This window comes from Camelus dromedarius, chromosome 11 (genome assembly GCF_036321535.1).
Source record: "Camelus dromedarius isolate mCamDro1 chromosome 11, mCamDro1.pat, whole genome shotgun sequence".
Lineage (NCBI taxonomy): Eukaryota > Metazoa > Chordata > Mammalia > Artiodactyla > Camelidae > Camelus > Camelus dromedarius.
Genome location: NC_087446.1, coordinates 39,465,899 through 39,490,284, shown reverse-complemented (window position 1 = coordinate 39,490,284; position 24,386 = coordinate 39,465,899). Strand labels below are relative to the sequence as shown.

General features: G+C 44.5%; 2 protein-coding genes across 11 annotated transcripts in view; both read right to left on the bottom strand.

Moving 5' to 3' along the window:
- RIC8B (RIC8 guanine nucleotide exchange factor B) overlaps positions 1-3,951 on the bottom strand; it is a 97,526-nt gene extending 93,575 nt beyond the window's left edge. For 3 of the 5 annotated variants that reach the window (XR_010383200.1, XR_838418.3, XR_838419.3), the window contains exon 1: positions 3,423-3,951. Coding sequence is in view for 2 of the 5 variants with exons in the window: in XM_010996459.3 (XP_010994761.1) it covers positions 3,423-3,506 (84 nt within the window). In the remaining 3 variants the exon portion in view is untranslated. The remainder of the gene's footprint in view (positions 1-3,422) is intronic. The other 2 variants (XM_010996459.3, XM_010996462.3) reach the window with 2 other exon arrangements.
- A 10,062-nt stretch (positions 3,952-14,013) lies between these two features.
- RFX4 (regulatory factor X4) overlaps positions 14,014-24,386 on the bottom strand; it is a 150,107-nt gene continuing 139,734 nt past the window's right edge. For all 6 annotated transcript variants that reach the window (XM_064491682.1, XM_010996458.3, XM_031462846.2 and 3 more), the window contains 2 exons: positions 23,673-23,811; positions 14,014-15,593 (listed from right to left, as the gene is read on the bottom strand). In XM_064491682.1, the coding sequence (XP_064347752.1) occupies positions 15,321-15,593; positions 23,673-23,811 (412 nt within the window). In that variant the 3' untranslated portion in view covers positions 14,014-15,320. The remainder of the gene's footprint in view (positions 15,594-23,672; positions 23,812-24,386) is intronic.

The following is a 24,386-nucleotide window of genomic DNA, read 5'->3' as shown; positions in this document are numbered from 1 at the left end:
AGAAATTAGATGTTACCTGGAGCCAGGCAGGTAAATGTTGCTCTAAACATTGTAGAAGGTGTTTCGCTAACCAGTAGGAAGTGCAAGGGTCAAGAGAAAAGAGAAAGAATGAAGTATATTCTCTAATTTTCACTGGGCTACATCAACTCAGTGCCACATGTTTAATTCCTGACTTTTTTGTTCAAAACTAACAGTTACGGGTTTTTCTTTAGTACCAGACACTGTTCTAAGAGCTTTACACATATAACTCATTGAATTCTGACAATAAACCTATGATGTAGTTACTATTATTATCCTTGTTTGGCAGATGAGGAAACTGAGGCACAGTAAAGTTAAGTCTTGTTCTAGGTCACATGGATAGTAACTTGGGAATCAGAGTTCAGGCATTCTGGCTCCAGAACCTGTGCTCCAGCCACAGGACCTCTTGAGTACCTTGATCATTACTGAATGCCTCCTAGGTGCCTTTTGCACAGTGTTTGGCATTACACCTCAGTAAATTTAAGCCTCATAACTTAGGTTATAGAACCTCACATTACAGATAAGGAAAGTGAGACTCAGGCTTAAAATAACTTATCCATAGTCATAAAACTAATAAATGGCAGATCGGAACCAAGATTGATTTGACTCCAAATTCCACCTTCTTTCCACTATCCTTGACTGCCTCCCTTTTGAGGACTGGCTTTATTAGATAAATAATGTAGGAGAAAGAACCTCCTTTCCCAAACAATGAACCAATCATTCTCTCTCTACACCATTCATTTCCCTTTTGGTTAGACTCCTCAATGCCCCATGACACTACACTCTAAACAATTCTCAAATCCATTTTTCCAGATAAGGAAAATGAGGCACAAGGTAGTACCCAGGTACATTTTCAGGGTTTCAGACTTCATATCCCCCAGAGAGGGGCAATTTAATTCTACCTCCCCATTCGTATTGCTGGACCACTGCAATTACACTTCCCCCTCCCTCTTCATCTGCCTCTAGTGTCTCTTGCCTTGAGGGGCAAAGCCCCACCGCCAACATGAAACTCAATGATTTTCTTACTCTGGCCCTACTATAAGCAGCATTAAACATGAGAGCTCTTTTCTGAACGAGTGGCTGAACTGGTTCACATCAAGTCGGAGCATTCTCAGGCTTGGCCCAAAAAATACCATCCTAAACAACACACATTGGGCACTACAATTTTAAAAACATTCCCAATGTAAGAGGAGAGGTTGGGGATGTCCAAACTTAAGTTCTGACAGCACTTGGCCAGGAGTGGTAAGTGGAAACCAACCTGGAAGGAGATCAAGGAGAGGAAGAGATAAACTGGAGGAAGCAAATCCAGAGTTCTAATTAGTTTAGCCATGAAGGGAAGGAGAAATATTGAAGGAGGTGATAAGACCACTTGGAGGTTTTTCCTCCACTCTTCCCTACAGAAGAAAGTTCCTATTTATTGCTGGATATCTGGCATATAATAAGGGCTAAGTAAATACTAATTGATTCAACACTGTGGCCAAGTTTTCTGCTGTATTTCTTTCTTTTGAAAATCAGTTTGTAGTTGCCTCAAACTGTTTTTGGAAAGTAATTATAAATCAAGTTAAATGAATATACAGTTGGGCCTCCATATGTGCAGGCTCCACATTCTTGAATTCAACCAATAATGGATCCAAAATATTTAGGAAAAAATTCTGGAAAGTTCCTAAAAGCAAAACTTGAATTTGTCGTGCTGGCAACTAGGGACATACCATTTATACTGTATTTGCCACCATTTATACAGCATTTACATTGTATTAAGTATTATTAGTAATCTAGAGATGCTTCAAAGTGTAAGGGAGGATGTGTGTAGCTGTGTAGGTTATATGCAAATAATATGCCATTTTATATAAAGGATCTGAGTGAGCATCCATGGATTCTGATATCCACATGGGGAGGGAGGGTGTCCTGGAACAAATGCCCTGCAGACATCAAGGGACGACTCTAACCTCCACAATACATACACCTGTGTGTTAAACGAATTTCTTCTAAACTGGGAAGATATGCAAAATTAAGGCATATCAGAAACTGAAGCAGCTAAGATATGAATAGGACAAAATCCATCCATCCTCCCCAAGAAAGCAGCATAGTCCTGTAAAAGAGCAGTCAGACAACCTAGATTCAAATCTCAGCCCCATCTCTCAATGGCTGTGTGGACTTGGGGCAACGTTGTCCTAATTGTTAGCATTCGTGAAATGGGGAATACCACCACCTTCCTTACAGGATTGCTGGGAAGATTAAATGGGAAATGGCATCATGGAAGCTCAATATACAAAGTGTGTGGAAGTGCAGTGGTGGGCACATAGCAAACAGAAAAGGGGAAGTTATGAATGGAAGTAAATGAAAGGAAGAAAGATATTATATCTAGGGTGTGCCCTGGTGTTGGGTGTGTGTTCACAGAAGGGAGTAATCAGTCATTCCTATAAAGTCGTCTTCTAAATGGAATAAAAGTGTGGTATGTTACCTTTTGAAGTGAGCATGTAAAATTCCTGTAAGGAAAAGTAATGGGGAGCTAACGGTTCTTGAAGAGACATTCAGAGAAGTAACTGGAATACACAAGAAGATACCTTTTTACTGCAGAATTGTAAAGCGAAAAGAATAATGAAAGGTTTGAAGACCTAGGTTGGAATCCCAGCTCACAAGCATGACCTTGGGCAAGTTACTTAACCAATTTAGAATCTCAATTGCAAAATGCGGATAAAACCTAACAGGATTGCCGTCAAGATTAAATGAGATAATAGATGGGAAAAGCTGTTAATGCGATACAAATACAGGTCTCATTATGAGTTAGTCTCCCCCCCACTTCCAACATAGTATGTCCATGACCTTGAGATGATTTCAGTTCCCACTGCCTCGGTTTTCTCATCTACAAAATGGGGAGGATGATACTATCTACTCTATAAATACCTTGAGAATCCAGTTAGACCATATATGAGACATCACGCCTTGAAAACTGTACAGTTCTGTATGTGTATCAAAACCTGCCATCGTGACTGATGCGTTTTATGCATGTCAAGGGCCATGTTTATGCACAGAAACACGTATTTTTATGCTATGCAAGTAAAGAAGCCTCGTGTGTATTTATGTATCCAAGAGTAGGGCACAGGGCATAGATGCACATTTACAGACTCTGGGGGTGTGACTTGCAAGCTTGGAAAGAGGACCTTAGGACAAACTGCTGGACCGGAATGAGAGGGGTGGGAGCTAGAGTTGGGGCAGGGGGATACAGGATGCACTGATGGAAAAGGCTGGGGGCACAAACACGCATGCCCAAGCCGGAAACGTTTTCGGGGAAGAGCAATGCGCATCCCCGGAATGAAGGGGGTTGGGAGGGATGCGATTTGCAAGCCGGGAAGGGGGGCGGCCCGGGGGTGCTATACCGCACGCCTGGGGCCAGGGCTCTTTACCTTATCGCTGTAATCCCTCAGGACCCGCTCGATAGCCCCCGCCTCGCCGGCCCGGACGATGTAGAGGGCGCGCTCCTCATCCATGGCCGCAGGTGCGGGGGAGCCGCGGCCGCTCTGCGCGCCCAAGCCGCTGCCTCCAGGTAAAAGCCTCGCGCCCCCGCTCGCTCGCTCCTTCCCAGCTTCCTTCCTTCACTCCTTCCCTCCCTCCCTCTGCCTCCAACCCGCCAGCCTCCGCCCGGGCAGGCCCTACGTCACCGCCCCTCAACTTTCACCCCGCGACGTCACTCGTCCCCCAGCAACCGGCGCCTCGCGGCCACCCACGACAAGGCCCAGGACTCGGTAGAGGCCTGGCGAACGGCCTGAGGCTGGGTCAGGCCCGAGCTCCTGCTTGCTCTCCTGCCTCTCCCTCCCTCGGAGAAGAGTCCAGCCCTTTAAGTGGGCTTTCAAAGACAGAACCTTTCTCCTCTCCAGACCCTCCTCTATGAATCATTCTCCTCAGCTGACGAGAGCGACCCGGCTCTTCCCCGCCCCTCTAAGCGCCAGCAGCTGTATGGACTACAATTCCCTGCGTGCAATGGTGTCGTTCCACTCTTCCATCTCATTCCGTGGAGTGCCGAATGGCATGCCGGGATTAGTAGTCATCCAGCGGGAAAGACTTCCCGCCAAAAGCATGCTGGGAACTGTGGTCCTGCGAAGGCCGGAAACGAGAGTCCGGCGGCGGCCTGAGGCCGGCGGCCGACAGACCGTTAGGGGGAGGGTCTAAGCATCGGCTCTGCCTCCTTTTTGTTTCTTACCGAGCAGAGTGTCCTGTTCGAGGCTTGGCTGGTTGGACAGGTTGACAGCTGCGGAAACTGGCACCCCGTGGTGGGAACTGTCAAGCACCAGTTTAATTCCCTTTTCTTTTTTAGCGGTTTCGGTCTCTTAAATTCTTTCCTTCCTTCCTTGTTTGCTGTCATGCTATGTATTCAGCTACAATAATGTGGGAAATGGCAGGCAGTTCTCGGATAAAAGGAGGCTAGGCGTTTTTTTGCCTTAATAATAATAGCTGCCCTGTATCACGTGGCGCCAGGACTCTAGACTGAGTGTTAGGTGGTTTCTCACGACACTGAGCTTTTTGTGGAACCGAAGGAACCCCAGTATGTTAATTTGTCCTAAGTCACATAACCAGCAAATGGGGAATTTGAGATCTGAGTCTTTCCCCAGAAGAGGCTGCTTGCTCTACAACCACTAGTAAGGGTAATAATACAGATATTACTAGTAATGGTAGTAATAATAGTGATGATAGAGGCTTACATTTGCTAACTTCATGCAGACATTCTGTTACATACTTTACCTGTGTTATCTCAGTCAGTTTCTCACAAATCAAATATTTCAGAATCTATTGCTGTGCCAGGCACTGTTCAATATAGTTCAGTAATGTTCAGTGTAGATACAGTGGACTCAAAATAAAGTCTCTGCTATTATGAAGCTTCCATTTTAGTGCTTAACACTAGGAAAGAGGAACTATTCTCATTTTAAGATGAGGAAACTGAGTCTTGGAGAGGTTAATAGATTAACTGACCAAGATAGCAGAATTTGGGAACTGAATTTGAACTCAGAACCTATCTATGCTTTTCTGTTCTCCCAAGCTATTTGTTAGGGGATAAATTTTCCAAGTTTTTAACTTCCAGTTTTCCATTCCAAGCAACCTTTACCAGAAATCATCTTTCATGCCACCCATGCTTGCCTCTCCCTCTTAAGGTGTGCTGAAGAGGAACTAGAGGGGGCAAAAATTTTATTCATCTAATGATTACTGAGTTTCTTCTATGTGTTAGTTACTTCACTAGGCTCTGGGAATTTAGAAATAAAAACAAGTATGGAATCTGAGCTCACGGAGCTTTTGGTCTTTCTGTGGATTATGCTTTTCATGCGGCAGACCTTATTGAGCATATTTGTTGAGCCAGGCATCGGAGTAAGTGCTGTGTTTATAGTAGAGTCAGAAAGATTTTGGTCTATCTCTTGAAAAAGCGCACTTCTTAGAAGGAACACGGTATAGTAAGCTGTACTCCTTAGGTGATAGTTATATCTTGCAGTTGCTTTTCATCATTTATAAAGTATTTTAATATATACTATCTCAATGAATCATTGAGGAATGTATCATTCCCATTTAAATATAGGCAATCAGGTTCAGATTAGTTAAATAACATCAACTGAAAGAACTGTAACATAAAATATTTGGGTTCCTACTCTGTCTAGTACTGTATTACTTGCTTTTTGGGTAACCATATATTTATTTTTGGAGCAAGGGCTCCTGGACAGGATACTAACAAGCATAAAGTATCTGAGGAGAGATGTTTCTTTTAAAGAGGGTCTTATACACATGTGCTTGAAATGTCTGTTTACCAGAAATAGGCTTATGTTTTTAGGCTCCAACCCTGTACTTCTAAAAAGGGACTTAAAAAAATGTGAAACCACATGAATTAATGGCTTGGGAAATTGCACTTTAGTAATTTTAATTAAGTACTAATATTCTGATTTTATAAATCAAAAGGATCTTTGACTCTTATTCAAGTCATCCTTTGACCACTGACGAGACTCTGGTCCCAGAAAAATTAAGTGACTTGTCCAAAGTCAATAGTTAAAAGCAGACTCTGGGACCAGAGCCTAGACTAGCCAAATCCTGGGTCACTACATCACTTTACCTCCCTAAATATTTAGTTATGTGATACTTTCAGTGACTAGAGTTTCTAGTCCAGAAGTAACTCCAGTTCCTGTTGATTCTGGGGAGGCGTGGTACCAAGGAATTAGAATTCAGAGCCTCAGTAATCAAAGCAACAAATATTTATTCACAAGTCACTGCTCTGGAGATAGTAATATGATTCTATATATGTATGTGGATAGTGCTTTACTATTCTCAAAATATCTCCATACAGATCATCTGATTTAACCCTTGTAATAGATGAAAAATGCATGGTCAGTCGGGCAGGTATGATCTTCCTTTTAATAGAAAAAAGGCAAGTTCAGTGTGTGGATTAGCGTGCTCATAAGCAGTAAGTCTGCTAACAAGTGGTATAGTTAAGGGCTAGAAATACTCTGGGCTCTGATAGCATAAAATATTATGGATTCATAGGTTAGGGCCAATGAAAAACACTGCAAATAGATACGAGTCATTTATTTTGGACTTTGGTATATTATACAGTGGCATTTCCTCTGCCATGACAATAGACTATTTGGAATATGCCAAATTGAAGGTCTTTAAGGAGTACCTGGTACTAACAGCTTTTAGAATCCAAATCTTCCACATTCAATACTTTTTAAATACATTTTCTTTAGAAGGAAGCAGAAATTTTAAAACCTAAACAGCTTGGTCTAGTCGCTGACTCCAGAATGGGAGTTTAGAGAATTTCACTGATTCAAGATACAAACTGTCAGCCATCACCACGCCATTGTATGAGGCTAATCTATCAATCTCTCTTAAACCACAGCGTCCTCACCTGTAAAATAAAGGGGTTGATCCAGACAGTGTGTTAGTTCTCAGTTTTAAAATTTTGTGATTCTAAGGACAACCACAAAACCATATTTGAACCTGTTCATTCTTCAGAGAAATCTGTTCGTAAGAGTGAAGTTGTACAAATCAATATGTGCAAATCAAATATCAATATGATATATGCAAATCTTTGCTTGGACATACCCGCAAGAATTCTGATTCAGTTGCTTTGTGGTGAGGCCTGGGTGTTGGAACTTTTAAAAGCTTCCCAGTTGATTTGAATGATCAGCCAGGGTTGAGAACCACTGAACCAATATTTTGATAGAGTATCAACCACTGAACTAATTTTTTGATAGACTATCAAACTGATATGCATGTGACTCATTAATTAGTCTTTGAGAAATTAGAATAATCTCGCAAAGTGAAAGTTATCTTAATTTCATTTTCTGTCAAGAATGAAGTCTCCCTTTTGTAGCAAAGTAAATTAACGTGGTTTATGCCTTTAACAAATATTTGGTGCTCATGGAGTACAGCATTGTCTTAGGTAGCATAAAAAAAATTAAAAGTGGAAACAATTGATTCTGTCCTTTGGGGATATAGGAAACATCCAGCAATAAGCAATTTTTTTCTACTGATAGGAAGGAACACTTTGAACATAAATATTAAGCGAATCAAAGCAAGATAAGCATTGATGGGAAGAAGAGTAATCAGAAAAGCCAGCTTAGAAGAGGTGAACTATAAAGAGAACAATGCAGAGAGCTTAGAGGGCTAGCAGATAGGGGAAATGCCAGGAGAGAAGTTCAGGAGGCTGGAATTAATGAGACACTAATTAAGAAATGATACCAACTTAATTGAACTTGAAATCCAGCAAGGGAGATTTCTTAGCGTTCACTTGGTCAGTGGGATAAGGAAAAGTTAAATCTGAGAGATATTTCATTATCTCTGATGACTCTATAACCCGCCAGTCAAACTTCAGCTTACAACATGTTACATTCCTGAAAATATTATCTTACAATACTGTATGACATTAAGTTAGATAAAACTGGTAGACAGAAAAGGGTCTGTTGCTGACTGGTGTCAAATCCTTGTGCACATTATTTTAATTTCTCAGGATCTTACCTATAAAATTAGAGTTTAATTAGATGATTTCAGAGGGTTTTTTTTTAAATCTTAAAAATTTATGACTACTTGATCAGCCTTTCAGCACCTTTATGAGGTTCCTCCATAATATTCCCAGTATTCTAACTGCTAAAATGAACCCATGCTGTTAGTCCTTGGCAAATGTACCTATGGTTGTTTAATATTGATACACAATCCACAGTGGGGCTCTCAAATTAAGCACACAAAATGGGCTCTGCCCTTTAGGAGTTTTTATTTATCCAAGAGCTGGAATGTGGGTCAGACCTATTTGCATCTCGCTGGCTTGGAATCCCATCCAAACACCTCTTGGGAAAACCCAGCGCTTTGGGTGGTAATGCTGTAATGTGGCGAAAGAACCTGGACTGGGAATTGGAAAACCTAGTTTTTAGTCCCAACTCACTGTGTGAGTCTCAGAAGCCCATCATTTGTCAAATTCCTTAAAACTCTTCTGGCTACCCGTTGTTTGTGTTTTGTGTTTTGTGTGTGTGTGTGTGTGTGTGTGTGTGTGTGTGTGGTTGTTTGTTTTTGTATCTCAGAGGAAAACCGGAATGCCAAAAGACTCTATTTTGAATTTTTACTCTGTCTCTGGGTGTTCAGAGATAAGTTATTTTCCCTCTTAGAGCACTGATTTTCTCAATTGTGATAAACATAATAATATCTACTTTGCAGGATGTCATAAGGGTTAAAAGAGATGGCTGTCAAAGTGACCAGCACAGCAGATCTGGCATGCACTAGCCACTCAAATGTTAGCTGAACTGGAATGAAAATGCAACCTCCCTCATAAGGATTTGGGGATAAAGGTCATGTTATTCTTATTGGTGCAGAAATGCATGAGTTTTGTTGTTGCTGATATTGTTTTTAACAACAAAATGTAATTCCAACATACTACTTTGATCTTTAAACCTTGAAGTTAACGTCTTTAACACTGACATGCTTTGATATAAGACAGTTTTGGGATAGTGACTGTCATATGTGTATGTATGTAAATAAGGAGCCTAAAACACCACACACACAAACTCATACCCCATATCAATGTCTTTGCAATTAAGCTTTGGAGATTCATGTCAGAGGAAATATATTCTCACAACCCATTCTTCCCACCACTTCCTTTTTGACTCTATGCAGTAAAGTATTAATTTACTTACCAACATTTGATTAAACTCTTAAGGTTCAACCCTAGGAGGAGGTGGCAGTGGACAAAGGATTATTGTCATTCATCATCAACACATTTTAGTCTTCCCCTCCAGTTGCCTATGAAGGATTAGCATTTCCCTGAAAGGAGGAAGACAGAATACATTGCATCTCCCGCCAAAGAACTGCCATCTCCTTTCAGCTGGGGGCACATACCGGGAGCTTTTCCCATATTAGTCAGCTTTATCTCAACTTTTGGGCAATGCCTACTTCTGACTTTCATGGGTTTCAGGGTCAAGCAAAACAGAATTGTAGGGTTGCTGAGGTCAGAGTCCACTGCTGTCAAAGGGTAGTGACCTGAACAGCAAGAGGTAGCCAGCTCCCCTCCACCCCCCACCCCTGTTCCACCCCCCTCCAACGACTTCATTCTAGTGAATACTTGGCTCATTGCATCTCCCCTGCAGAGCTTTTTTTGACCTAGTAATAAAAATCCTCCTGTAACCTGGTATTTTTTTTTACATTATTATTGATTTTCTTTTGTTCCTGTTTCTCTATAGAACGTCCAGGTCTTGGTCCTTGATAATGTATTGGTTTGTATGTACTCTGGGAAATGATAGAGGGAAAGCTAGTCTGCTGTTAACTTACAGCAAGCAGAATGCCACCTCCTGTGTGGGGGAAAGATCTGGCACACAGTTTAGAAACTGCCTTCATTTAACACACACCACAATTCTCCAGAAACTCTCTTCAACCCCAGTAGGTTCTATTACCACGGTCAAGGTTGATTTAAAAACAGCAAAGCTGCTTAGGAGAGAGGAATGGGGGTGGGGTGGGGTGAAAACAAAAGTAGGAAGGAGGAAGGAGGCAGGGTGCTAGAGCAGAAGGAACACAGCCTCTGGAGTGGAGCAGTTTAGTTTCCAAATCCCAGCTCTGCCACTTACTGTGTGTGACTTGGGGCACTAAACTGCTCAGAGCCTCCATCTCTTCACCTGGAAACAGAAATGATTATACCACTGACATTGCAAGGAGGTTGTGAGAAGTGGCGATGATGGCTCTGATGTGCCTGGCATGTAGCCAACCGGAAGGAATGGGAACCTCTATAGATTGAGGCAGAGCTGTTTCAGAAATGGACCACGTATCACTCAGTGTGATGAGGAAGGTGTGCCTCCTCATTTAAAGATTATCTGTCTCAACTGCATTTCCGTTCTTAAGAAGACGTTTTGCAGTTTCTTTTTTCTGAGAGGTATAGCATGGGCCAAGACATTTTGGATACCACCTCTGGTAGTGGCACAGTTTGGCAGTTCTTTGAGAATTCACTCTTCTAAACTTCTCTCAGTGGCTTGGCCCTTCTATGAGGAGACTATTATAAATACCAAGGATCAGCACTGCGGCTGTTTCTGAGGCTGATTCGCTCACCCTTGCTGTCACGGTCAGACCTCATAATTTTTCATAATAGTTCTTAAACAACTGGTTTTAGCTCTGGAGCACTTACGACAAAGGGAGAAATAAAACTGGGGAGCCCTATTCCTCCCACCCACCATCTCTTCACCCACACTCTTTTCCTAGCAACAGCTCTTTTCTCAACTCTTGGGCCTACATCTTCCATCCCACCTCCATCAGGAGCAGCAAAATATGGGGGTGAGAAGGCTGGGGGTGAGTCGAGATGCAGGAGGAGGAAAGGGGGACGAGCTTCAGGGAGGAGGCTTATGAAGCACAAAAGACTCTGACCTCCTTAGAAGAAGAGGATACCACAGGGCTGGCTGAGCTTGGGAGGCTACCAAGGAACTGAAGCAGAGAAGGTCCAGGTTAGGAGGGCAGGTGGCAAAGTGGTAGGGAGGTGGGCCGGGCTGAAGGGCAAGCAAAACAGTAGTCAGGGAAGGTTTGTCAGGTGTGGGAAAACTGTAAACAGCATCTGCCACTCTTGGCCACTCTGGGCAGACTGGAACCCTGTAAAAGAAGAAATTTGGGGTGTATATTGAGAGAAGAGCAGTCCTTGGATCTTAGAACTTCAAGGTGGAAGGGGTTGTGTTTCTCAACCTTGGCTGCATATTAGAATTGCCCAGGGGCCTTAAAAAACTACTGATGTCCCCTCACATTGACTGTGGGTGGGTCCTCCACATCAGTATTTTTACAGAGTTGACAGACTAACTCTAAAAGGCAGCCAGGGTTGAGAACCACTGAAGTCCAATCCTGCTTAGAGCAGGAATGTCACTTCGACAAGGCCTTTGGTGGAACCGAGTTTTAGTCTCAGTTCTACCTCACTTTGAAGCCAATAAATATACCCATCTTTTTTTTTTAAGCTCCCAGTGATGATGATTTGCATACTTCAGGCTCTTGACTTAGTCTGAACTCTGTGCCTCAAGAGACCTACAGCAGCCCCTCCCCACACCCTTTCCCCTGTAATAAGGGAGTGTTTAGATTATCCCCTTCCCAGGGTTTTTTTTTTTCTTCAATCTTTCAATTCTGCCTTTAATAGGTATGAGAAGCTGGAACAAATAACCTGTTTTTGCTCTTCCCTTCTTCTGATTCAGTTCAGACATTTAGATTGATGTTACTTTCAAGCAAATAGGACAAATCTGGAGGGAGGAGAAAATAACAGAAGACTACAATCTGGGGTGTCATGTCAGAAAGGGTGGGGTTGGATATGAGGAAAGGGTGTTGCTTGGTGATAGTGGTGCAGGTACACGGGTTCAGCTCTTGGGCATGAACCCCAGGCCGTTTTTTAGCACCAGCTGGTGGAGCCGTCGCCTTCTCTCTCATGGCTGCCTCCCTGAATCACTGCCCAGCTGCCAGTCTGTTCTTTGTTTTCTCTAAGCTGTCCACCCTCCTCACCCAGATCTGCCGGCCCTGGTCCGTCAGCACACAAACTGTAATTCAGGATGTCATAGTCAGATAGCAGGCCTGCTCGAGGTCCAGAAAGGGGAGGTGACCCCTCTGAGGTCACATGGTGGGCAAGCCAAGGCTCCCTCTCAGTTCTCTTTCCATGATTTCAGCTCCTCCCAGCAGTTAGGTTGGGCTTACCCGATTGAGACATTTTTGATTGGTCTGTGACTGGGCTGCAATCTCTGAGGGGCCACAGATCCCCTTTCTTTCCAGACCTGGGCTGTACCAGAGGCGTGACAAGGACACAGCAGGATGGATGCCTAGGATGCCACAGGCCTGCGACGTGGGTGAGCCATCCTGGCTGCTGTTCATGACTTCAGCCAGTTTCAAGCTGGCAGAGTCCTTTTCAGAAAGAGTCTTAAAGAGAGGAGTGTCCCTTTATTGCCAAGACTCCTCTGTTCTTCCTCTGACAAGCGGCTGGCCCCACTCCCAGCTGCCAACCTCGCCCATTTCCATCCTGGTGACTGGCGAGGAACCACCACAGGGAGAGAAGGTGCAGTTGAGTCATGAGCTCACAGCAGCTGTTGTCTTTTCCTAATCAGATCCCTTGCCGTTCTGAAGTTGAAGCTTTAGAATAATTGGGAGCACAGGCGGTATGCTCAGCTCCCAAGAGATGGGCACCTTGTGCTCTGGAGACAAGGCCCAGTGACACTTGCCCTCATCTCAAGCTGCCTCTTTCTACGTCGAGGCGCTGACGACTCCCAGTTTCTGGCTGTGCCATGACAGGGAGACACACACTCTCTCCTCTGCAAAGTTCTTGGAGCCATCACTGTAATTCTCTGGGATTCAGGGCCTTGTTGAGTGTGACTGTTTTTGCCTAAATACCTGTGCATTTACAGAGCCCGTGGTTGTTACTTGTACATGGGTGTGGTTTATTATGTGCTGCTGCTACACACGTGGCTAGAGAATTTGGTAATTGCTTAATTTTTTGTGCTTAGTAGGTCAACAGTCAGACTTACTCCGCCCTTTCATTTATGGAGCACAAGCTCTGGATTGCCAGAGAGCAATAGGTCTGATTATGCTCATACTTACTTTCAGTGACTAAATATGAAATTTTAAAAAAAGAAAGAAATTTTATTCTTCCTCTCCCTTACTTTCCTCATATAAAGCCAACTAATTGACCTTAGCCGAAATATATCATCAGAGACTGAAATCCAACATCTGCTTTCTTTTGGTAGAAACAGCTAAATTTTTTAAAGGAGATGCTAGGTAAAATACATAATTTTAATCCTAAAATCATTTTCAGGTATAAATATGTTATGTAATAGCGAGTAAGAACTTGGCTTTAAAAATAAATCTTCCTAAAATGCAAATTGACTTGTCAAATCCTCATGCCTTTTAGTTAAAATAGTCACTACTGCCATTTCTGGAAATCCATGGCTCTGAATTTCTCATAGATCCTAGACTCTTAACATTTGGGCAAAACATTTAATCATTTCACCGCTATAGCCTCACTTCCCAACCCTAGAATCAAAATGCAGTTCTGGATTAGAATTTGTTGATACGTATGAAGTATTCAGTAATGTTACTATTCTGTTCCAGAGACTTATTAGCATTTAAAGCACTCCCCTTGAAATATCCTTATACCCAGTGATCATTAAAACATAATGAACTAAGTACTAGGGGATCTCTTAATGATGGTGGTTTTGAAGAATAATATTCCCTGTAACAGCTAGAAGGCTCCCGCCCTTCGCTGACACTAGCCATTGTGCAAACTTAAGGTAAACTCCTGTATGTAGAACTGGTTCCCTATGATCAGGCTGCAGGTACTAAATCGTTGTTTAAGGACTCCATGTGTGGCCTATCCAGATCTTAATGATGACAAGACCATAGGGAACTGGATAAGCACAACCATACAAGACCACTTAGTTTTGTTTTGCCTACTTACCCTAAGTATTCAGAATGTTGTTTATCTTACACACACACACGGAGGTCACATCAAATGCAAAATGAAAAATGAAGAAAGCGGGTCATTTCAATACTTTTTATTTGAGTGTGAAACCATTCATATCTTGCACAACTGTACAGATAAAACTATTTCCATTTTAGCTGTAGACATGATTATCACACTGAGTGGTGTGATCAAAGATTTTATTTACAGAACAATTGCTAAAACATCCGATGTCATATTTCCATGTATTTCTTACCCATAGGGTAATAGGTCCACCATAATTTCTTGGTGTTTTTTTATAATACAGAAAGAAAACCTATGTTAATCTCTAACAAACCTCACAAATTGCTACAAATCTCACAGAAAAATGCCTAAGAAAAAAATTTTCCAAAAGTACAATACATTTTTATTTCCACACATACATAGTATAGGCTCAAAGGCACAGCTTTGAATTTTTTTTCTATCAAAGTGTCGGAAATTATTACAGTCTTATGAAGGAACCATGAAAGCCATCTTCACACTTGGCGCTTGGTAAGTTAAAAGTTTGGTCCATTCAGTTCCACAAAGTTAATACAGCAGAGCTGAGTATGATACTCAATGCCATAAAACCACATTCTCACAGAACTTAAAAAACCCCTCTCCTGCCTTTTGCTGACACTAGCCATTGTGCAAACTTAGGACAAATACTTGCATGTAGAAGAACCGGTCCCCTACAAACCTCAACCAACTTAAGGCATACAGAACAGGCCTCTTCCTTCCCTCTAAACAGTGCTTACATTCCAAGACAATGCAGGTACAGGGACAGACACGAGTGTAACAGGGAATCTAGGTTTCCAGGCACCTCCATCTAGCCCTGATGCTCCAGAAATCAGGATGACACCACCAGGAAGGAGGATGCTTGGGATGTATCTGAGGGCTGTTCGTTGTACAGTAAGATGACAGACGGAAAGGTGAATGTTCTTGGTAAATTATGTGCTCATCCAAGAACACAAACCAGATCCTGTCTCCAGTATCCATCCTTCAAGACTAAAGAGCTTTTGTCAACAGGAAAATAAGTAGTTTACCAGGAGTGGTTGCCAACATTAAAGTGAAGTCATGGAACAGAGGGAAAAGGCACAGGCTGGCCTGCCCGAGATAGTGCTCTACATAGTCAAGTCTGGCTTGGGTACAGGAACCCAATCTCACCAACTTTTAGTGAGTCCCATTTCTGAACTAAAGTTTATTCATCCCACACTGAATTCCAGCCTCATGTTCATTAGGAAAATGAATGTCTAGGAATAGTCCAGGAGTTATGATGTATAGAGATAAAGTCTTCAGGGGGTGGGTGTTGGGTTTATTATTATTATTAATAATTATTATTAATATTAAATACAAATTCCTATGAAAGCAGTCATTTAGCCCATCCTGTGGAGGCCTCTCCGTTGATGTAAGCAAAGCCAGGAAAGTGTTGCATGTGCTCATACTCAGAATTCCTGCGTGTGGTCAGGGGTGTGTACATGTCACTAGAGTTTCCATACCTCGTGGAATGCACAGACGGGCTTGTGTAGCACGTGTTGGCTGTGGGCACCTCTGGCCATCGGGGAGTGACTGGGGTAGGATGCAGTCTAGGAGTACTGCTCATCAAACAAGGTTCCATCCGGGAAGTGGGGCTATTAAAAGGGTACTTGTTGAGGGGAAAGAAAGTCCACAAAGTTAAAATCAGCTTGAAGTTACATATACACAATAGCAGTAATGTTCACAGTTTAAATTAAATTTCTTAAGATGCTGTTAATGAAAGTTGATGGGAAATAACCAATGGAATTCTGGAAGACTGAATCTTGATCTATGAAGTATCCAACAGGAGAAATACAGAGAATTTCATAGCCAGAGCTGGGCTAGTGTTCACTCAACCAGTAATACTGACTTTGTGCTCTTAATCTGGAATATTTGGGGAAGTCAAACCCAAAAGAAGGAATAATCCCAGTGGAAATACAGGAGGAGGGGAGGAGGGAGGGGTGGGGGGAGAGAGAGAACACGAGTAACAGCATGTCCACATAGATACGGATGTATAGATGGATGGATGGTTTTGAGCTTTATCATTTTATCATTTATGGAGATGTGATAGGTCCCACTCCATCCCAAGAGAATAATACTGCCAAGTAAAACACAATGACATCATTAAAAATAGCATTTTACAGTTGAATTCAATTATGAACTGCAGCCTAAAAGCAGGCTTTTGAAGAGGAAGCAAGTCAATAGCTTTCAAAGGTTATTATTACTGCCTATCATTTAGAGAATATCTCTCTTTTTGGTTCACATTCACTTATGTCCTGGAAGATACACAAGCAGGAAATGGTAAATGATTGGGCTTGACGTGGATGCAGTGGAAGGAGTAGTCAAGATAAGCCAACTGGGATGGGAGGGAGGGGTGCTTTTGTGCAGGTCAGAAAAACAGGTGTTAGTAGCTACAAGAAGGGAAGCAGTTCTAGAAAGAATCAGGAGTAAGAGGAGCGTCCCTGAAGTGCTACTGCTTTTATGTTCTTTTCAGTTTCCAAGACAGCTATGCAAATAAGCAGCTCATAGTACAATCGGAGGGGAGGAAGGGGAGGAGCTCCGGGCTTCCTTTGAGAGCTCCCAGTTTGCAGGCTGGTCAACACAAAGCTTTCCTTGCTGTGCTAAGGGCCACCCCAACAAGAGCAGGAGCCAGTCACCAAGGATGGCAAGGGCAGCGAGCAGGGGAGAGTCTGCGGGTGAACGTCTGAGTTCTTCTGCTCCCCATCTGTCTTCCCTGACAGTTGGAGAGTGGAGCCCCGAGGGATTAGGTAGGAGGCTGCCTCCTGTGAGGGAGACAGACAGGCTGAAGCCTAGACTGCCAGGAGAAGGGGCTATGACAACAATGGCTGCTCCTTGTAGTCGAGGGGGCCAAAGGGAACTGTTCTGCCTCTGAGTGGAAGCCCGAGGGGAAGCAGGGGAAGGTTGTTAGGCCCAAAACATGTGAAGAGAACCAGCTATTCACAGGTCCAGAAAGAGAGCTCCAACTTCTAGCAGTGGGGGCTTTGTCCTAATAGGACAGACAGTATGCCTTCCATAGCACAGGGCAGCCACTCACAGTCAAAAGAGCAGGTAGGAAAGAGGGACAATGGTGTAGGTGGTACCTGGGAACTCAGGGAAGAAGGCACCAAGGGCTGTTGCCAAGGAGACTGTGGACAGAAAGCATGTGGAGGTGCTCATAATCCCCAGACTTGCTGTGTGTGCAGCAGCCATGGTGGACCCTCAGGCCTGAGCGCTGGGGTTCCAGCCCAGGACCCACTCTAAATCCCAAGGAAACCATATAAGATTGGGTCCTGCCCAAAGAGACAAGAGCCCAGGTATTCAACAGATAATTTTAACAAATATTACAAAACGATCTTTAATTTTTTCAAAAAGGTTGCTTCCCCCTCCTGATAGTCTCCCCAGTACATGTCCCCTCACCTCAGGGTGCTCTCCCTGGCACAGAGGCCTCCTCTCTGGTCCTCTCGATGCCAAGCTGGTTCCCATCTCAGAGAATTTCATCCCACCTGTTCCCTCTGCCTGGAACACCTCTCTCCCACCTGTACCCCCAAGCTCCTTCCGTGCCTGCCTTTTCATCCAACTTCAGATCTCAGCTCAAATGTCACCTTCTGAGGGAGACTCTTCTGGACATCCTATCTCACCAAGCTAAGTGTTCTACCCTCCACCTATTGGTCAAGATCTGAGCATCCTGCTTGTGAGCTGTTCCCTTCCACTGGCTTATATTCCTAAGTTCCTAGTGGGGCTTTGTCATGGTCTCTACCACAGGCCCAACATCTGAGATGATGCCTGGCACCTAGCAGGTGCTCCATAACTACTGGGTGAATGAACAAGAGGGTGTTAACCACTGGAAAGAACCTGAAGGGGGTCATATCATCAAACCCCATGTTGTACAGATGAGAGAACAAGGATCCATGAGGTGAGGCGTCACCTGGCAGGCTAGGGGAAGAGCTGGCATGCAAACCCAGTCCCGGGGTGGCACTTCTCCTGCACATCAATCTGACCGGCCCAAACTAGGCATGACCCACCACAACTGAACTACACAGAATTCAGAGAGGAAGACGCTCCTTTTCTGGAACACATCCCACTGAAACTGAATCTGTCACTCTTCTTTTACACTCCTCCTCCCCTCCAGACCACACGGTCTTCCAACTATGATCAGGCCTCAATTTGAGCTTCTGGCAGAGCCCTCACTTGCCTTGGCTTGTATAGATAAAATGTCACAGTGTGGACTGACAGCCTCCTTCCCACAGACCCCGAGAGAGTGTGGCTTTTGTGCCTCACCAAGGACCCTGGATGCAGCTGTGCCCAGGGGTTGTGTCACAGACTCAAAAGAGTAATTGCCTGGAAATGAGACTGGCTCAAAATATCTCCAATGTGACAATAAAATTCTGTTACCACAGAATCCGGCCTGGAAAATTCTGTCTTGTTAGGTCAGCTAATTGCAAATGAGTCAGTGACTTGTTTTCCCCGTGTTGAAGAGACCATTGAAAGATGAGAGGCTGACAGGCCTGACGGTTAATGCCACCAGTGAAGCTTCTATTTAGTCTGGCGGGAGCACCCGCCTCACCTTTCACACTTCACATCCGGTTTCATGCGGGATCCTCGAGCACACTGGGCACAAACCCTGGGGTCCAGGGAGCTCTGTCCAGAATAAAGGCGCTTTTTGTTGAGGACCCGTAACCGGAAGTCATGCTTTTCAAGGTCAAATCACACACTGTTGCTACTGATGTTACAGTGGAGATGAGTCACCAGTCCCCACCCTGAGAGAGAGGTGTGTGAGGGGTGCTGTGGGCATGTGTGTGTGGGCATGTGTGTACAAGTGGACAAAGGTTCTGTCCAGTGCCTGTGGTGTGAGTCCATGTCAGCTGAGATTGACCCTGGGCCTCTTTGGAACCATATTAGGAAGTTCTATTTTGAGAAGAAGAGACTCCCCACACCAAGGGCTGACTTCCCTGCACACGGGGAGGGAAGAATGAGCCCTTTATCCCTGACCCTGACCAAATGGGCTGCTCCTTGAGTATGGGTGAAAGGTGGCCCCGTCGGGAGCACAAACTGTTTTCCTATGAAAGGCAGCTCTCACTGCCCAAAGGTCTACCAGCGGACAGCCCCCTCCCAGGACATTGCTCCCCCAAATTTTTGCCACAGAGTCCACATCTGCTGAGCTTTTAGGGCCAGGCTTAATTGAGTTAATATATGTGAAACACTTAGAATGTCCACATAGTCAGTTTTCAAAATATGGCAGCTATTAATATTCTTCTTCAAGTCATAGGATCATGATAGGAAGAGCCTTAGTGACTGACCGTCTGGTGCTATCTCTCGTTTTACAGATGAGGGGACTGAGTTCAAGATGGAGGAAGTGACTTGCTTGAGGTCACACAGCAGCTTACTACCAGAATTAGGATTCATTCATTCATCGACGAGTATTTAATGAGTATGCACCAAGGGCCAAGTCTGTTCTGAGTCCTGGGAATATTATGGTCAGAAAAAAAAAAAAAAAGACCTGGTCCCTGCCTTCACAGAGCTAGTATAGTGAGGGAGACAGATATTAATTCTGTAATTACACAAAATATAACAACTGTGGTGTTACAAAGGATGATGATAAGGATGATGATGATGATAATGATAATAATAATAATAAACACAAATAGTGTTAACTATAAGCCAGGCTCTGTTCTAACCTTTATTAAGTCACTCAACCCTCCCAATAACCCTATGAAATAGGTACTAAGATTATCGCCGCTTTTCAGATGAGGGGATGGAGGCATAGTGCTAATAAGAGGCAGAGGTGGGATTTGAACTCAGGAAGCCTGGCTCTATAGTCAGAGATTTTATGCCACTATGGTTGACTATTTTTATTCTCTTTGGCCCAAAAGGGAGCACCCTAAGCAAACTTTGTAGCAGTCACTGAGCCTCTGAGATCGAGGACCCCCTGGCACCGGGCTGGTCTGCTGGACATGCTGTGAGAGCCGTGTGACTTCTTGGCAAGGCTGGGTCTTGGCCATACAGATGAGAAATGAGAAGCAACTTTCTCATTCTACTCTAAGTGTCTTTCTAGCCATATAGCTTCTGATTGATCAAATGGCTTTTGAGCTCAGGGGCCCAGGTCACATTCATGGCTGCTGACAGGGTAGAGGTTCCACAAGCATGTGTTAAATGAGGCTCAGAAACATTCTGTGGTTGTGTACTTGGTCTGGTTTGTTTTCTCTTCTTGGTTGGGTGTGAGAATGGGGAACCGGGGAAGAGGCAGCTGATCCCATCCTTTGTTCATGTCTTTTGATGTGGACAAGTGCAGCACAGTGGTAAGAAGGGTGTTTTTCTGAAATAATTCAAACCTAACCCTGTGCAACCTCATTCATCTGGATTTGCTCATTCAGAAATTATGAGAATTCAAGCAGGGCTGGAGGTTAACCTTGGTAGTACTCATGAGGAAAGCATGTCTTGCTCAAATGAGTAGTACAAACGAGGACATACAATATCCTATTTCAAAAAAAAAATAGCATCACATAATTGTGAGCAAACGCTGCAATGTCTGTGATTACTGAACTTCACAGAGGTGTTGTATCAGTTCTCTAAGGCAAACCTGGGCAGACATTTATTTGCAGAAGTTAGTTTCTTGTGCTGATGACCGACTGCATTCTTTAACCATATTCTGTGATGGTGATTTTTCTTCAATTCAGACTAATCTTTTCCCACTGAGTCTGATATAATGAAGTGTGATATTTGGTACTTAGGATTGGAACAGCTTGACCTCTGCTCTGGAAAGCTAAAACTAATTAGCCCTGCAGTGGATTTTCCTCTACATGTTAAACCTTAAACCCAAGTACCAGGAAAGGAAAGAAATACAATATTTTGGGTGTGCAATTCTTCTCTTTGGGAACTCGAAACTTATTGAGAATAGTTGTAGTAACCTCTTGAATTTACCTCCCATCCTCCAAAACACCCATTGTGTAGTGTTCAGTGCCATGGGCTTGGGGTTGAGATTTGGAGAATTTGCCTCTGAGTCTGCTTTCTCACTTGCTGGATGCATGGTATGGGGTAAATTACCTTCCGAGGATTTCCTCATCTTTAAAAACTGGAGAAAATGCCTTCTTCCTGAGGTTGCTCTGAGAATTAAGTGAGCCTGTGTATTTGAAAGTGACTAAAACAGTGCTTGATGCATAAGTGTTAATGAAAAACAAAATGAAGGATTCTTTGTCTTGAGACAGTACCTTCCCCAGGAGAAGCACTGACCTCACCCATCAACCTGGGAAGAGATGTGATGTAACTAACCCCACCCCCATTTTACAAATGGAGACAAAGACATTAACTGTGAAGTGCAGAGCATGAGCGTGTGTGTGGTGGGCATTGGAGGTTGTGAAAGGACCATGTCTAAGAGCCACAGGCATGGTGGTAGTGAGGCCGGCAGGACCCTGTCACCCCCTACACCTACCCTGGGTTCAGAGCAGGCCCTTTGCCTTGGGCCTTCATTTAGTCCTTGACCCTTCGATTAGGACCAGCAGTTAAATGACAGTGCTCCAGCTCGGGACCACTAGGGTTTCTAGAGTGGATTCTGTAGACCTGCCTTTGATCACCGGGTACCTCATGGGCCTTCAGAAGCCACTGGCTTCTTTTTATGGCAAAGACTTTAAAAGTAATCTCCGAGAAAAACTAGCTCCAGAAATTTCACGAGGAGGGATGAGGGAGTGCAGAAAGAGGGAAGGTAGTACTGGGGGCTGCGACTTGGGATTTCAGCTTGATCTTGCCACTGCTGCTCAGACCAAGGCCTCTCACTAGAGCAGAAGCTCTCCCAAAGCAGGCTTCTGTCTCTTTCTCCCTGTATTCTCAGTGGCGAGAGCAGTGCTTGCCAGATAGCAGGCATGACAATCATTTGGGGAATGGATGGATGAGTGAACGAATGAATGAATGAACAAATGGGCTGCTCAGCCTGTGTCACCCAGTCTGTGGTAGCAGTTCTAAGTCACTGAGGGGATCACTGTGAGGAGCAAAGACTCCGCTCCCAGGAGCAGTAGCACCTGAGGAGCAGGCTGTGTGATGCAGTGGAGACCTACAATGAATTCCCCAGGTGATGATTTAGTGGAATCAACTTCTTGGCTTATCTGGGGATTATACCAGGTCTCCCCCTGGTACTGCAGATGGAAATCAAAACAAGACGCCTGTTTGCCCTGCGTGCTGTGTGTTGTGGATACATTCTGCTAGATGCCCTCCCTCGGAGGCAAGTCTGTGCTGACAGCTGATGTAAACTGCAGCCTCCACCCCAACTCAAGTCCCACCATGTCTGTTCTAGACTCCTGCAAGCACTTCATGGCAGCGCTCCCTCCTCTACCAGTTCCCTCTCTGGATGGCCATCCTGCTAGTGATGTGGGAGCTCTTTCTTAAGCTCTCACCTTGCCTCCCAAACCTGCTGCAGCTCCCATGCTGCAGCACACCATAGTTGTTTATGCTGACCCACCTCCTGTTCACTCCTTTGTTCAATAAACAGTGAATGCCCCTGTATGAGAAGGGACAGAGGAAAGTTGGTAATAACAGGGTGTGAGAAGTGCTACTGATAGGGGAAAGCCCAACGTGCCATGCAAGTACAGAAGATGGGCACCTAATACGGTCCTGGAGGAAGGACGGGATGGTGTCAGGAAGTGCCGCACAGACACAACACGAAGAGGTCAGGGAAGAGAACCCTGCCCTGAGGCAACAGTATCTGCAAAGAGGTGGGGGAACTGCAGGTGGGCTGGCATGGCTGGGGCAAAGATAGGAGGTGTCGCTGGTAGGCCAGACGAGTAGGTGGAGCCCAGATGTGATGAGTCTTGAGAGACGTGCTAAGGAATTGAACTTGCCTCTGAAAGCGATGACATTGCAAAGAGGGAGAGTGTTATGGCCAGTTGGGTTTTCTTCTAGAAATTTGCTAGCTGCAGTACTAGGGATGGACCAGAGATGGGGCAAGTTTAGCAGCACGGAAACAGATGGGATGGCTTCTGTCATCATCTAGGTTGGATAAAGACCTGATCTGAGGCAAGGACAGTGACAGTGCAAAGACACTGAGGATGTAGAACTGGATGGAATCGGTGATGAGTTGTGTTTGGGGCCGGGCACAGGAAAGTGTTTGAGACAAGCAGAGTGCCCGACACTGGTGTGACAGGTGCAGTCACAATTCCCATTCACCAAGGCCACAGAGGGCCAATTTGGTTTGGTAGACAGTGAAGAGCCAAAGGCAATGTGTGGTCTGAGAAGGAGCTGATAAGGGTCTGTCTCAGGATTCTTCTGGTCAGATTATGTGTGTGGGCAGGACTGAAAAGGAACAGACGTGAAACCGAGATACCTGTTAGGATGATGCTAAGATGATAGTCCTGACAGGACTCAAAGAGGGTCTCTTTGAACCAGGGAGGAAGATGGCAAAGGAGACAGAAGGTCTAGTCTGAAGGCAGCTGCCCAGAAAAGAGTATCAGACATGGTGGCTGACCAGATCCTGGGAGAGAGGTCAAAGGGAGGACACAGCTAAAGACACGTGGTCAGCACCCACATGCGTGAGAACAAGTGAGGGTAAACGCTGGCTGAGCAGCCACCAGGCACAGACACTGGAAGGAAGAAATGGTACTGAGAAAAAGACTTTCCTTTCCTTGAAGGCACACAGGCTGCACACACTGTATGCAGAAGGTGCTTGTTAATTGTGTTAAATTGACTAGATCAAGACCTGGGTGAGAAAGCAGGGTCGCCAACTCACCTGTGCAGAGCTCCTGTGGTAAGGGGAGTAGTGGAGTGGTCCGGAGATGGCTGTGTCATGAGGGAGGGCCGGGTACTGGCTCTGCATCGGGGGAGGGTGCTGGTTGCCATAGCTCCCGTAGTTATAGCTTCCTGTGTATCTAGAACGCGTTAAGCACATTGAATACTGTGAGTAATAGCAGGGAGAACAAATCAGTTTGACACCTTTAAAAACCCACCTCATCTACCCCTTTTCCTTTTTGTTCTTCATTTCTTTCTTTTTTTCTCCTTCCATTTTCCTTCTTTTTGATTCTTACCATCTCCACTCTGCAGCTCTGCTGTAGTAGTTTTAAACTCCCATGTGGGTTTTCCTTCTCCCCCAGCACACCTCCCTTACCACCTGACACGTGTACAGGGAATGAAAGCCAGCCCTGAGCAAAACATCATTAATGATGGAAACCTCTTCTCCTGTTGTGGTTAAAAGCCCCATATTTATAGCCTGAAGTCAAATAGGGGATGAAAAAAAGAAATTACTTTGGGACTTCTGTTTTTGTATTGCTCAGGCCTCTGCTTCCCCATCTTGGGGAAGGATGTAGTATGTTTCTGTGAGCTCTCCCCTGGGGGAAAACAACATGGCAATGGCCAACCAGGCCTCAGACTCTGGCTCTAAGCCTGGCTTAGCTGTGGGACCTTGGGCTTCTCACATCCTCATTTCTCACATCTGTAAAAATGCTGC